This window comes from Pygocentrus nattereri, chromosome 11 (assembly GCF_015220715.1).
Source record: "Pygocentrus nattereri isolate fPygNat1 chromosome 11, fPygNat1.pri, whole genome shotgun sequence".
NCBI classification, from domain to species: domain Eukaryota; kingdom Metazoa; phylum Chordata; class Actinopteri; order Characiformes; family Serrasalmidae; genus Pygocentrus; species Pygocentrus nattereri.
Window position 1 is genome coordinate 42,047,742 of NC_051221.1, and position 14,343 is coordinate 42,062,084.

The 14,343-nt window shown below is 41.7% G+C and overlaps 1 protein-coding gene across 2 annotated transcripts in view; it reads left to right on the plus strand.

Annotated features, from left to right (window-relative positions):
• shisal1a (shisa like 1a) overlaps nucleotides 1-14,033 on the plus strand; it is a 63,604-nt gene extending 49,571 nt beyond the window's left edge. Inside the window, exons 4-5 of one of the 2 annotated variants that reach the window (XM_037542432.1) lie at nucleotides 275-586; nucleotides 12,728-14,033. In XM_037542432.1, the coding sequence (XP_037398329.1) occupies nucleotides 275-586; nucleotide 12,728 (313 nt within the window). In that variant the 3' untranslated portion in view covers nucleotides 12,729-14,033. Of the gene's footprint in view, nucleotides 1-274; nucleotides 591-12,727 lie in introns of those variants that run through there. The other variant, XM_037542431.1, reaches the window with a different exon arrangement.
• The last annotated feature ends 310 nt before the right edge of the window (nucleotides 14,034-14,343 follow it).

Genomic DNA, 14,343 nt, shown 5'->3' on the forward strand with positions numbered 1-14,343 from the left:
AATATTTTCTTTGGCCTCTGCAAAGTTCCCTAGATTTGTTGTCTTAATTATGAGGAAAAATGAGGAAAAGCTTTTGAGTGGATGTGTCCAAACTTTTGACTGGTTGCAGTCTAGTAATGATCAACAAAACCACTTTCCTTTAGATCAGTAGGAACATTGTTAATCCTGTTAATTACAAATGTGTAGTGATAAATACTTTAGTGGACATGTTTCTGTGTCATTGCTGACTGTTAATCTTTCTCCTGCTCTCACTTCCGTTTCGCCCTGTCCTCAGTAATTACACCGCTCTCATTGGCGTGTGGGTTTACGGCTTCTTCGTCATGGTCCTGCTGGCCCTGGACTTTCTCTACTACTCAGCCATGAACTATGAGCTGTGTCGAGTGTACCTGGAGAAGTGGGGACTGGGTGGACGATGGCTAAAACAGGCCAGGATTCAGTGGCACGGTGTAGCTGTGGTTCAGGAAGGAGAGGTGAGCTCTGGGACGGGACCAAGTCATGGCTCACATCAACACCATCACCCCAGACACAGTCTGAGAGGAGAGGCACAGAGCCCCACCCTCATGACCTTCCAGACCTCCACAGCCTGGTGAGTCTCTTCCATTCTTAGAAGTGGCGCCGTCAAACACAGTTTATATAATGAATGATTTGGATAAAAAATCGAATTGCGATTTTTCTGACTGATATTGCAACTGCGGTTTAAAGTTCGATTACATTCCTATAAATTGAGGTTCAGGCCTTTTTTTGACAAGACCAGAATATTGATGGTTGGTTAGTGAAGTGGTTAACACCTCTGCCTTCTACGCTGTAGACTGGGGTTCAATCCCTGACCAGGGCAAACACCCTCCACTATACCAATAAGGGTCCTTGGGCAAGACTCCTAACACCACCTTGGCCTGCCTGTGTAAAATGATCAAATTGTAAGTCGCTCTGGATAAGAGCGTCAGCCAAATGCCCTAAATGTAAATTGACCCTTACTAGCTTAAAGCTTGACCCCTTCATGTAGTGTGCCACATTACCAGTCAGTTGTGGTTGTAATGTCAGAACACATGGAGGTTCATTTCCCTCTGATTGGTCTACCATATTTAGAGAGTTAATAAATTCTTTGTTATTACATTTTCCCTCTTAAAACTTAGGCCAGCATTTTTGATGATGTAGATTATAATTTTTTAAAACCTGCAGCTCTCGCGATTTGAAACGTGCGCTCCCTTAGATGGCAATTTTGATATAAAAATCACTCAGCCCTACCTTGAGCTACATAAATAATACAGTTTCGAAGACTAAAGTACAAAGAAGAAATAAAAAGTAGTGCGAAAGTCTGAACACGTGATCTCATCTTTAAATGTGAATGTGTGCAGTCTCAGAAATTCATGTATGCAGTGAGTAAACAGTGGCATGTAAACAGTAGACAACAGTAGTTTGGGTACACAGTCTGCAATAATGTGAACATTTACGCTTTCTAAAATAGACAGTGGGCTATGAGGGAGTAGTACACTCACAGGCCACTTTATTAGGTACACCTTGCTAGTAAAAGTCTGGACCCCCTTTCACCTTCAGAACTGTCTTAATTCTTCGTGTCAGACTTTCAACAAGGTGTTGGAAACGTTCCTCAGAGATTCTGGTTGGTTATTTGAGTTCCTGCTGCCTTTCTATCATCTGGAACCAGTCTGCCCATTCTCCTCTGACCTCTCACATCAACAAGGCATTTTCATCCACACAACTGACCGCTCACTGGATATTTCCTCTTTTTCGGACCGTTCTCTGTGAACCCTAGAGATGGTTGTGCGTGAAAATCCCAGCAGATCAGCAGTTTCTGAAATACTCAGACCAGCCCGTCTGGCACCAACAACCACGCCATGTTCAAAGCCCCTTAAATCCCCTTTCTTCCCCGTTCTGATGCTCGGTCTGCACTTCAGCAAGTCGTCTTGACCACCTCTACAGGCCTGAATGCAGTGAGTTGCGGCCGTGTGATTGGCTGATCAGCTATTTGTGTTAAGCAACTGAACCTAATAAAGTGGCCGGTGAGTGTATATAAGCGTGGTGTGAAATCTGATTGTAAAATGAGTGTATGCAAATTTCACAGACAGGTGTGTATTAATTTAAGCATAATAATTTAACTTGCTTTGTGCTTAACTAACAAAAACTATTGTCAATGTAATCTACACACCTGCTCATCCAGTGTTGAAATCAAGGCCATTTATTGAGAGTTTGTGTCCCTTTGCTGCAGGAATGGTCTGTACTTTCTAGGAGGGCTTTACACTAAATGTTGGAACATTGCTGCTCCAGAACATCTCATCCGATTGGTGAATGCTTTTCTATGGAGATGGATGTATTTATAGATGTATTTCACTCTAGCCTGTGCTGCTATCTGGTCCTCCAATAATCTGATTATTTGTCACAGTTTGGAGCAACACAATACATTTACATTTACATTTATGGCATTTAGCAGACGCTCTTATCCAGAGCGACTTACAAAAGTGCTTGTCATTACTTCAGAATATCTCATGTTAATAAAGGTCGACATAATTTTAAAGAGCTTTGCTCTAAATTGCTACCTGAAGTTATTTATGCATTGAGACCTAAAACCAATACAACAAGTAGAAAAATACCTACAACTCAACACAGAGTCTACACAACACTAAACCTGCTGAAAAAAAAAAAAGTTTGTAATAAAATACAGTAAATAAAAAGAGGTGAAGATCTTTAATAGACAGTGTTAGTGATTGGATAAGTGTAGTGTAAAGAGATGGGTCTTCAGACGTCGTTTAAAGACAGCAAGTGATTCTGCAATAGAGGTGTTTATTGTGATTAGTGTTTATTGTGGTACAGGTAGACCCAGTAGGTCTCTATGCTCACGTTATCTCTTTTCACCCTATTCAAATTCACCCCATTCATTTAGTTGGTTTTCTGAGTGAAAATAAGTTAACACATCCTCCACAGAGAACTTAAATACGGCATTTAGGGGTTCTGTTTATATACTGAAGTTAACATATTCACTAAAAATAAAACATAAAATACAAAAAGAGCTTTTCACAGGCCACGTGTTATTAGGTTTTTTTAATATGTTAAATTCAGGGTTTGAAACAGTGACATTGCTACGAAGGTTCTTTGCCCCGTGTTAAGAGACTAACAGGTTGAGCTATGGGAAGGAGTAATTAATCTGATCAGTGGGTGGTGACAGCAGCTCCACCCACAGCCTGTCACAGCACAAAGATGATAATGTTGTATCATGTCCAGCCTTCGACTGCCAAAAGTGCCCCAGATGGCCACAAGTCAGTCTTTTTACACCAGTGATAGTACAGGTGAAGTACAGGTCACACACTTTCAGTCAAATGTGTGAAATCTGATTGTAAATTGAGTGTATGCAAATTCCACAGACAGGTGTGTATTAATTTGAGCATAATAGTTTAACTTGTTTTGTGCTTAACTAACAAAAAGCGATTGTCAATGTAATCTATAATCCCAATAACAAGATAATACACTCACCGGCCACTTTATTAGTTACTTGCTAGTAAAAGGCTGGACCCCCTTTCGCTTTCAGAACTGTCTTAATTCTTCGTAGCAGACTTTCAACAAGGTGTTGGAAACGTTCCTCAGAGATTCTGGTTGGTTATTACAGTTCCTGCTGCCTTTCTATCATCTGGAACCAGTCTGCCCATTCTCCTCTGACCTCTCACATCAACAAGGCATTTTCATCCACACAACTGACCGCTCACTGGATGCTTCCTCTTTTTCGGACCGTTCTCTGTAAACCCTAGAGATGGTTGAGCGTGAAAATCCCAGCAGATCAGCAGTTTCTGAAATACTCAGACCAGCCCGTCTGGCACCAACAACCAAAAAAAAAGTCGGATATTAGACTCTGAAATGTAGTGGAGTGAAAGGAAAAGACGCCCAGTAATGGAGAAACTTCAGTACAGATACACCAAAAATACTAAAGTACAGAAACTAATTACATTTACTCAGTTACTCAGTTACTCAGTTACTGTCCACCACTGTAAATTACAATTGTACAAAATGTACAATTACAGCACATTTTACCATAATAGGCAATGGCCTAGTAGGACACCTACTACTTGTTTTAGTTAGTTAGTTAAAGAATGTAAAAAGACAGAGGGAAAAAAAGGACAACTGGAGAAAAAGAGAGATGTGCTGTAATTTAATCTGCATTCTCATTTCCAAATTATGCAAAGCATGTATGACCTTGCAGCCTCTATTGGCATGGAGAGGGATTTGTGCCAAAATGACATGCAGTCACTACAGTAGAAAAATGTGAAATGCAATAAACACGTCATTAGTTTTCCATACAACTCAAAGATTGTTACAGTTCTAAAGGAACAATTTACATTTTCCTGCTCTGAAATAAGAATTCAATGCATGGTTTAAACGAACATGTTTACTTTTGGTAATACAAGTAATAATGTTTGTGTAAAACTGTAAACTCCAGTCATGATCGTGTGTATTGATGGATGCCGTCTGGCTCTGAGGAACTGTGATCGGCTCTGTTACGTGAACGGCGGAAGCCGACTCGCAGTGAATGGGCATTTTTTGTAGATTTTATGATGTTGTAGCTTAAAATCTCAGTGGGTGTCTCTGGGACGCTCCAGCTCTTCCCCCTCATTATCCCCAAACCTGTTAGTTCGTCTCTTGTTTTGTTCTTGCCATTTTTCATGTAGTTCTTAGTCGTGTTTCCAATAAATACGGCCTCCTACTTCTGATTTTTGACTTCTACCCACCTTTGACGGCAAAATTTTGGGAATAAAGAACTGTCAATGTTGCTGAATGAAGAGCTGAAAGAGGAAACTTTTTCTAGTGAGCCAATTGATCTGACTTGATCTGAAAAGTGCTGGAATGCCTGTCACTATGAGGAACACTTAGGATGGCTTATTTTTAGAAATAGGAAACAGCTATAAAGAATTATGGAATTATACACTTTATTAGGTACCTGTTCCGTTGCTTGTTAACACGAATAGCTGATCAGCCAATCACACGGCTGCAGCTCACTGCATTTAGGCATGTAGAGGTGGTCAAGACGACTTGCTGAAGTGCAGACCGAGCATCAGAACGGGGAAGAAAGGGGATTTAAGGGGCTTTGAACGTGGCGTGGTTGTTGGTGCCAGACGGGCTGGTCTGAGTATTTCAGAAACTGCTGATCTGCTGGGATTTTCACGCTCAACCATCTCTAGAGTTTACAGAGAACAGTCCGGAAAAGAGGAAATATCCAGTGAGCGGTCAGTTGTGTGGACGAAAATGCCTTGTTGATGTGAGAGGTCAGAGGAGAATGGGCAGACTGGTTCCAGATGATAGAAAGGCAGCAGGAACTCAAATAACCAACCAGAATCTCTGAGGAACGTTTCCAACACCTTGTTCAAAGTCTGACATGAAGAATTAAGACAGTTCTGAAGGAAAAAGGGGGTCCAGACTTTTAACTAGTGGCCGGTGAGTGTGTTTAAAAGTGAATGGGTTTGGCTCACAATAATGACATGTGGAAGCAGCATCTTGGTCTTGATCTTTGTCTATAGCTCAAAGACAAGTGTTTTTAGAGTTATGCTATGTTCAAAGATAAAGCATTATTCAGACAGGGGTAGTTTTACAGGAGGAGGTGGTATAATGTGGTATAAAGGTGTTTCTCAGTGATTTTTTTTTCCATGGTGTCAGAAGTTTTACCTGCTATAAAACTTGTATTCTCTGTGGCCCAAATCAAGCTGAAATGTATTTTTCTATCTCAAGTATGACTCAGAAATGAAACCTCATTAAACCTTGTGAAATTTGCATAATGACAGAAAAGTGATATTGGCTGTTGGAAAAGTTCTCAAGCTAATGACCAGTACTAATGACACACTGTGTACAGCTAAGGAGAAGATCGGCATAAACAAAATTATAATTAAAGTCAACGTTTGGATGTTTTCTACTTGCATTGCGTGTGGAGTTTTTAGCGTGAAGGCAATGCCTAAATCAAGTCGCTGTTCCCAATTCTGTGATTTACAGTGATTTCTTAACGCATGCAAATCAGTCATAAATGTTACAGACTACCTGTGGCAAAACATCCTACCTCTCCACGTAAAACTGAAAAACTCTACAGGATCTAGTTAAATGTGAAAAAGTGCTGATGATCGACTTGCTCACTTGTCTGCCACGCTGCCATATCCTGCTCCTACAGTACGTCTGGAAAAAGTGAAGCGGTGTGGAGGCAGACAAGTGGAATCTAGCGTGTAATGTGATGATGATGCGTCTCGGCCTTTGAAGATATGGAAAAGGTGTTCTCACAGTTTGGAGAGGAACGGATGCACTGCTGTATTTCTAGGGGTTTTCCAGTTCAGTCTCCCAAAGTTTTAAGTTAAGTGATGCTTTTTCAGTCCCACAAACGGGGAAATTCCACCTTCGCATTTAACCCATCCGTGAAGTGAAACACCACATACACACTAGTGAGCACACACACACTAGGGGGCAGTGAGCACACTTGCCCAGAGCGGTGGGCAGCCCTATCCACGGCACCCGGGGAGCAGTTGGGGGTTAGGTGTCTTGCTCAAGGACACCTCAGTAATGGACTGTCGGCTCTGGGGATCGAACCGGCAACCTTCCAGTCACAGGGACAGTTCCCTGACCTCCAGCCCACGACTGCCCTGCTTAAAGGCGGTAGAGGTTAATAATATGTGAGTAATATCACCATGCAAATTTATATCATTTCTATATGATCCATGTGACTGACGTTGGCCAGTGTTGTTAATTGTGTTTCCCTGTTATGTAGTAATGGTGCTGGTCACTATACTATAAATATATGACAATATTACTTTTTACGAATAAATTCATGTCTTTCTTCCAAATTGGAGAATCCAGACTAAAACTGTGCTATGTGTAGGGTACATTGTCTGTCACGGACCTGTTATTGAGGACAACTGTTGAGTTGTACTTCTTAGAATTAAGTTGTTTTGACAGGTGAACCGTTGGATACTTCCGCTTCTCTGCATGAACTGTGCGCGCCTCAGAGACTCTTCCTGAACAGAGGCGTCCTCACACCACCAAACCTGATAGCCCTTTGTAATGCATTATAAATGAGAAGCATGTTGTGCCCAGACAGATTTAAACCAGGCCAGCGAAGTGCACACCTGCTGGAGTGTCGCCAGGTCTAAAATCATGAGAATTGAATCATGTGCAGGAGAGGCCAGAGATCAGCCTGCAGCACTGGTCAGTCATTCATCTTCATTATAAGCAAGAACTCTTAAGGCTTAATTATATGTGCAGTTTGTCTCTTTTCATGTTCTACATGCCCATGGATACAGTGCTTCAGGACCTGACAGCTCATCTGTAACTGCTGCTGTCTTATATCTCAATATTTCAAACGTTAAAGGTTTTGGATATTGAAGAGACGTTGATTCTCATGAAACCAACGCAAACCATGTCTGTAAATATTTAAGTGCTATAATCATCACGCATATTAGAAATACTCATTATTTAATTGATGTAGAATTTTAATGAAAAGCTAAAGAGTTAAGAGATACTTTTTCAATCCCACAAACGGGGAAATTCCACCGTATTCCAGATATGGAAAAGGTGTTCTCACAGTTTGGAGAGGAACGGATGCACTGCTGTATTTCTAGGGGTTTTCCAGTTCAGTCTGCCAAAGTTTTAAGTTAAGTGATACTTTTTCAGTCCCACAAACGGGGAAATTCCACCTCCGCATTTAACCCATCCGTGAAGTGAAACACCACATACACACTAGTGAATACACACACTAGGGGGCAGTGAGCACACTTGCCCGGAGCGGTGGGCAGCCCTATCCACGGCGCCCGGGGAGCAGTTGGGGGTTAGGTGTCTTGCTCAAGGACACCTCAGTCACGGACTGTCGGCTCTGGGGATCGAACCGGCCACCTTCCGGTCACAGGGCCAGTTCCCAAACCTCCAGCCCATAAAAGAGATATAATCAAATGTTAAAGAGAGATGATTTCAAATGTTTCTTAAGCACGTGATCTGAGCTTGACTGTCTAATAAAACGTGGTATTGAGCGCCAAAGTTTAGACGAATGATAACAGAAATCGGCCTCTCCGTGTTTTCTGTATTTTACTGAGGGTTTCTGCAGAAGGCCAGTATCTGCAGATCTAAGATCACATGCTGGAACATAAACAGACAGACATCTGGTGAGTTAAGTGGAGCTTTGAGGTCATTTACAGCTTTAAAAACTAGGGGCAGAGCTTTACGTACGAGTTGTAGAGGATGTATTGTTTTCTTAGGGAGCCCAGTAAGAAGAGCATAATAGTAAGAGGAGCATTATAGAATGGCTCACGGTGTATTGCAGTATTTAAGGAAATGCAAAATGCTACATTTTGGAAAATATTCATGCTTTAATAATTAGATTTAAAATACTTAGTCCAGTGTACAGATTACAAAAAGAGCAGTTAGGAAAATAATTATTCACAGATTTATCTGCAAACCTGACTGTGTTGCAGTAATGGGTCACTTGGTCACTTAAATTGGAAAATGTTACAGAAAATCAGCTTAAAATCAATTAAATTGTTCTACGTTTTAATTGTTTTATATGTTATATTATATATGTTATGTTTTTTTATATAATTATATTGCCAGGCATCACGGTATAGCCATCAAAAAGAAAACATTACCTTTTAGTCATTTTAAATGTTTTAGGGTGCCTGTGTTTGCCATGCTTGCTTGTGAGATTAACGTGTGTGTGTGTGTGTGTGTGTGTGTGTGTGTGTGTGTGTGTGTGTGTTTGCCTTTCTAGACACACAGCAGTTCTTTGTCACTGTTTGATCAGTTAAGAGTTAGCTGTTGATTTGAAAGTATCTTAGATCACAGATTATTAGGTTAGCACCCTTGAATTAAATTTGCTCTGGGTTTGGACTTTGGACGAGCTCATATCATGATTTTCTAAGACCTAGGCCAGCGTTCACAAAGCTTCTCGGAGTAGCAGTGCTCATCTAGGATCAGATTCCTCTTAAATACTATGACCTTAGTAACAGAAACAGATCCTAAACCAGCAGTCCTACTCTGAGAAGCTGGACACAGGCATTCTACACAGAAATAAGCAACACTGTCTACTTGAATTAGTGTCCACCCTTTTAGAGCAGTTTTAGACCAAATCTAGTTTAGAGGAATGGTTTGGTGAAAAATCTAATTTACTAAATTTGCTACTTATCCCAGATGTAGCTGATCAGCCAAGACATGTTTGGTGCCAAAATTTTGCATCGTCAGCCAAAAGATTATCTCGGCCTGGTCAAACTGCGTCCAGATCATTAAAGTCGTGCTGATTTGTTGATGTGATTTAAGACACACTGACCTCCTGTGAACTTTTAAAAATGAACAATAATGCTGTGAATGCTGGTGATACATGGAGTCTGTGAGAGCAGAACTGGTCCAGTTATATAAGCACATCTTATCTTTAATCTGTCTAACTTCACCCCCGTCACTCTGCTGCTGTGTACCCTTCACTGGCACGCCCACATCAAATTTAAAACCCTGCTGCTCGCCTACAAAGCCAAAAACGTACCAGCTTCACCCCCTAACCCCCCAGACTGTTGTCAGTCCAGCACTGTTCCTCAAGGCCTTTGAGCCTCAAGTACATCTTGACTTGACCCGCCCTCCCTCAAGATGCACTGAAGACAAGCTTCAGGACTCTTCTCTGGCTCAAGTGTTGGAATTAGTTTTCCCTGTATGTCGGAACAACAGAGTCTCTCGCTGTGTTTAAAAACAGGCTGAAGGCCTATTTCTTTGAAACTCACTGAAACAATGTTGCAGTTATAAAAAACATCTCATCTTTAATCTCTGTGCATTGCGCACACATCTGTTAAACCTTAGTATCTTCTGAATTTTAGAGCCACTGAAAAAGTGGGCAGTGACTTTATTTTTTAGGTTTAAAGGTTTGACTTGTAAAATTTACTTTCCAAATAAACGACCTTGGGTGGGCTGTCATTACTGCAGTTTTGAAGACCCACAGCACTGAAGATCTGATTTTCCCCTCATTCTCCACACCTGATTCTACTTACCTGCTAAATAACAAGCCCATCATCCACGCGTGACTTGAAGCAGGTGTATTAATGCAGGGAAGTACGCTAAACTGTGCAGTGTTATAATCCTCCAGTTCTCATTTACATATAGGCCTCAGATTCAACTCATAGCTAATTGCAAGCGTCGCTACAATAACTGCAGTAGCACACAACCTCTTGTGCTTTTGGGAAGTTATCTTTGGTTTATGTGTCTTTGTATGAAATTGGCAGTCATTGACCAAAATATTATGGCTAAATCTGAATCTGCTGGAAATCAAGATAAAGGAAAAATAACGTACTTGCCTGTGTACACATCCCTAGGTGGTAACTTTTATTAGGCTTGTGTTTACATAGCAGGCTACAGTCTCCGATCAGATTTGCTTTTCTTCTTTGCCAGATGAGATCTGTGTTTTTAGAGTGACCAGATGTCCTCATTTTATCCAGAGTGAGCGCAGCTGCATTAGGTCCTGGAAGACAGCTTTATGAGGGAGAAACGTGGGCTAGCTGTTTTCAGATTCACACAGAAGAGAGTGTAGAATAGGCTGCAAACATGTCTCGGCGGAATTTCCCATATGTGGTTTTTCCGCCTCGTGTTTTTGCAGGCATACAGGCTGATCGGACTTGAGAAAACCGTAAAGGAAAAACAGTGTTCCTTTACTTTATGGACACGTCGCCTTCTTTTGAAATGTTTTGGGTTTAACTCTAACATTACAGTTAAAGGGCTTGTGCATAATTCAATCGAATTTAGAGAAACATGTCAGGGCAGATTAATTTACAGAAATTAAGTGATCCTTTTTTTTTTTAATCCCACAAAAGGGGAAATTCCACCTCCGCATTTAACCCCTCCGTGAAGTGAAACTCCACATACACACTAGTGAACACACACACACACTAGGGGGCAGTGAGCACACTTGCCCGGAGTGGTGGGCAGCCATATCCACAGCGCCCAGGGAGCAGTTGGGGGTTAGGTGTCTTGCTCAAGGACACCTCAGTCATGGACTGTCGGCTCTGGGGATCGAACTGGCAACTGGTCACAGGGCCAGATCCCTGACCTCCAGCCCATGACTGCCCCGTCGTGGTGCAGGAACCAAAAATGGTGACAGAAACCAAAGATAACAATGTCTACAACACAAATACCCTCACCGAGCACTTTATTAGGAACACCTGTACACCTACTCATTCATGTAATTATCTAATCAGCCAATCATGTTGCAGCAGTGCATAAAACAGGCCAGCAGCTTCACATCAACCATCAAAATGGGGGTGAAGTGTGATTTTGACTGTGGCCTGATTGTTGGTGCCAGACAAGCTGGTTTTTCTATAACTGCTGATCTCTGCTGGGATTTTCACACACAGCAGACATTAGAGTTTCCTCAGAGTGGTGCAATAAAGAAGAAACATCTGGTGAGCGATGACAAACATGGCCTGTTGAGGTCAATGGAGGTCAATGGAGAAAGGTCAGTCTGGTTCAATCTGACAGAAAGGCTAAGGTATTTCAGATAGCCACTCTGTACAACTGTGTTGAGCAGAAATGCATCTCAAAAAGCTCATTCAGCCAGGCAGTCATCGCTTGAGTGCCACAGCCTATTTGAGTATTGTTGCTGACCATGTGCATCCCACAGTTCACCCACCTCTGCCATGGATAGACATTTTTAGGCCAAAACTTTCTCAGAACTATCACAATCAGACATTCAGCAAGATAGTCTTAACGTATTGATGCAGTAACTTCGTGTGATGTCGTTTCTAGGGGCATTAAGCCCACCACGTTAAGATCACTACCCCTGTGAACATGGTCTTACACATGTAATTACAGTTTTCGTGTGTGATCACACGTTGTTCACTTGTGCTCGCATGTTCTTTCACACAGTCTCTCATGTGATGGCATTTTAATGTATTTTCTATATGAGAGGGGAGAGGTTACTCAAATATGAAATCTTGATATTTATTTTTTGTCTGTATGGCCCATCTTTTGACAGGTGATGTATGTGGAATCACATTGAAATTAACTTTTTCTGTTCACTCCCTCTCTCTGTCTCTCTCTCTCTCTCTGTCTGTCTCTCTCTCTCTCTCTCTCTCTCTCTCTCACTTTCTCTCTCTCTCTCTCTCTTTCTCACTCACTCTCTGTGTCTCTCTCTCTCTGTGTCTCTCTCTCTCTCTCTGTCTCTCTCTCTCTCTCTGTCTCTCTCTCATTCTCTCTGTCTCTCTCTCTTTCTCACTCACTCTCTGTCTCTCTCTCTCTCTCTCTCTCTCTCATTCACTCTGTCTCTCTCTTTCTCTGTCTCTCTCTGTCTCTCTCTCATTCACTCTGTCTCTCTCTCTCTCTCTCTCTCTCTCTCTCTCTCTCTCTCTCTTTCTCTGTCTCTCTCTCTCTGTCTCTCTCTCTCTGTCTCTCTCTGTCTCTCTCTCTTTCTCACTCACTCTCTGTCTCTCTCTGTCTCTCTTTCTCACTCACTCTCTGTGTCTCTCTCTCTCATTCACTCTCTGTCTCTCTGTCTCTATCTGTCTCTCTCTCTGTCTCTCTCTCTCTGTCTCTCTCTCTTTCTCACTCACTCTCTCTCTCTTTCTCTGTCTCTCTCTGTCTCTCTCTCTCTTTCTCTCTGTCTCTCTCTCTCTTTCTCTCTCTGTCTCTCTCTTTCTCACTCTCTCTCTGTCTCTCTCTCTCTCTCTCTCTGTCTCTCTCTCTCTCTCTCTCTCTCTCTCTCTGTCTCTCTCTTTCTCTCTCTCTCTCTCTCTAGATGCTTGAAGCTTGAATTATTAGGACGTACTGTGCTGGAGAAGCCGGGGAGAAACAGCCACGGCCAGCTGGAAACTCAACACAGTTTTCCACCAAGGCCTTATCTACCTTTGAAATAGACAGTGTGCTCCACTGAGGAAGACTCTGATGTTCAGTGAGGAAACAACTCATCTGCTCCTGACCTGAGTCTGCTCTGTAGGAGAAGCACTTTCTTCATCATTTGACTGCAAAGTTTCCTGCTCTCTTCATGGTTGAGGAACCTTCACAGGAAAGCGTCTTCTTAAAGCTTGTTGAAACAGGGTTCTTGTCTGTAAGACTGGACTGTGGCTGAATATCTTTTTGGAGTATTGTCCTGATTCACTCTGCAGTGAGGCAAGGCGTGACTTCTCCTAAAGCACAGGAAGGATTATTTATTATAGCTGCAACAATCATACCAGCTCTGTAATGCTTTCAACTAGAAACAGGTTGGCTAGAATGAACCAGTTCAGTTCTGGCTTATACTGATTAAGCCTACCAAGTGCATTCGACGTTTAACTTACAGTTTGTTTGAGATACACCCTTTTGCTTCACTTCACACTTAAGACAACAAAGTGGTTTCATGTTTGGATGTAAAATTCAATGCGCAGTCCAAGCATTAACGTCTCTCATTGGAAATAACTTGTAATCTTGCAATATGGTGAAGTACTTTAAACTACTGAAGTCTGATCGGGTCAGATAAAGCAATATGTAATGGAAAATGATGAAGACTTTGTTGGATTTTACATGTGTTTATGAATTACTTGATCATGTGATGCTGCCTCATAGACCTTGTTGACTTTAGGCAGGCAAAGCCATAGGCCTAAATGGACTCCTTAGTGGGCAGGAAAACCTGGCAGTAGTTTTACCATGCACTGATTGAGGTGAGTGATTAGGAATAGGTAAAGCCAGTAGCTATTTAGACTATAGACATCCACCTGCAATAATGCGCAGTATTGTGTTGCGTTCTATTGTGTTAGGAAGAGAACATTTTGTGATCAGTGTTTTAGACGAATCTAACTTCTCATCAACAGGCAGAACAGAGACGTTCTAAGTGTCGCAGTACTGGGTTCCTTTGATGGTATAAGTTGCCTTACAGTAGTTCTATAGTACACACCTAGTGTTGTAATGTTAGATACTTCAGTTCAGGTGTAGTGTGGCAGCGCACCTGTTCTTTCTGTGGTTTTTACGACTGCGTAGAGAGTGTGGACGCAGTCCTGTTGTAATTGCACTTGTTAACTTTTTACTGTCGCAAACTGCGAAAAAAATAAAGATCTATCTTTTCCAGTGTGTTCAATGTGTCTGTGATCATCTTGGTCTTTTAGTGCAGGGCTGGACCTGAATTTGTTCCATTTGAACGGTTTCGTTGCAGAACACATTACAGACCGTTTTCCTATAAAACATTTCCTTTTTCTGTTTTGCTTTTCTTCCCCATGATGTATGTTTTCAGGCTTTACACACACAAGGAATGCCAGTGCTTTGTTATGATTATAGTGTTTCTCAATTGCTTAGTTAAACCAAGAAGCACAACAGCATATTTGTCTCGCAAAGAGTCATAGCAATTCATAGCACTTAATTTGAATGTTTAACTTCTGCTTCAAA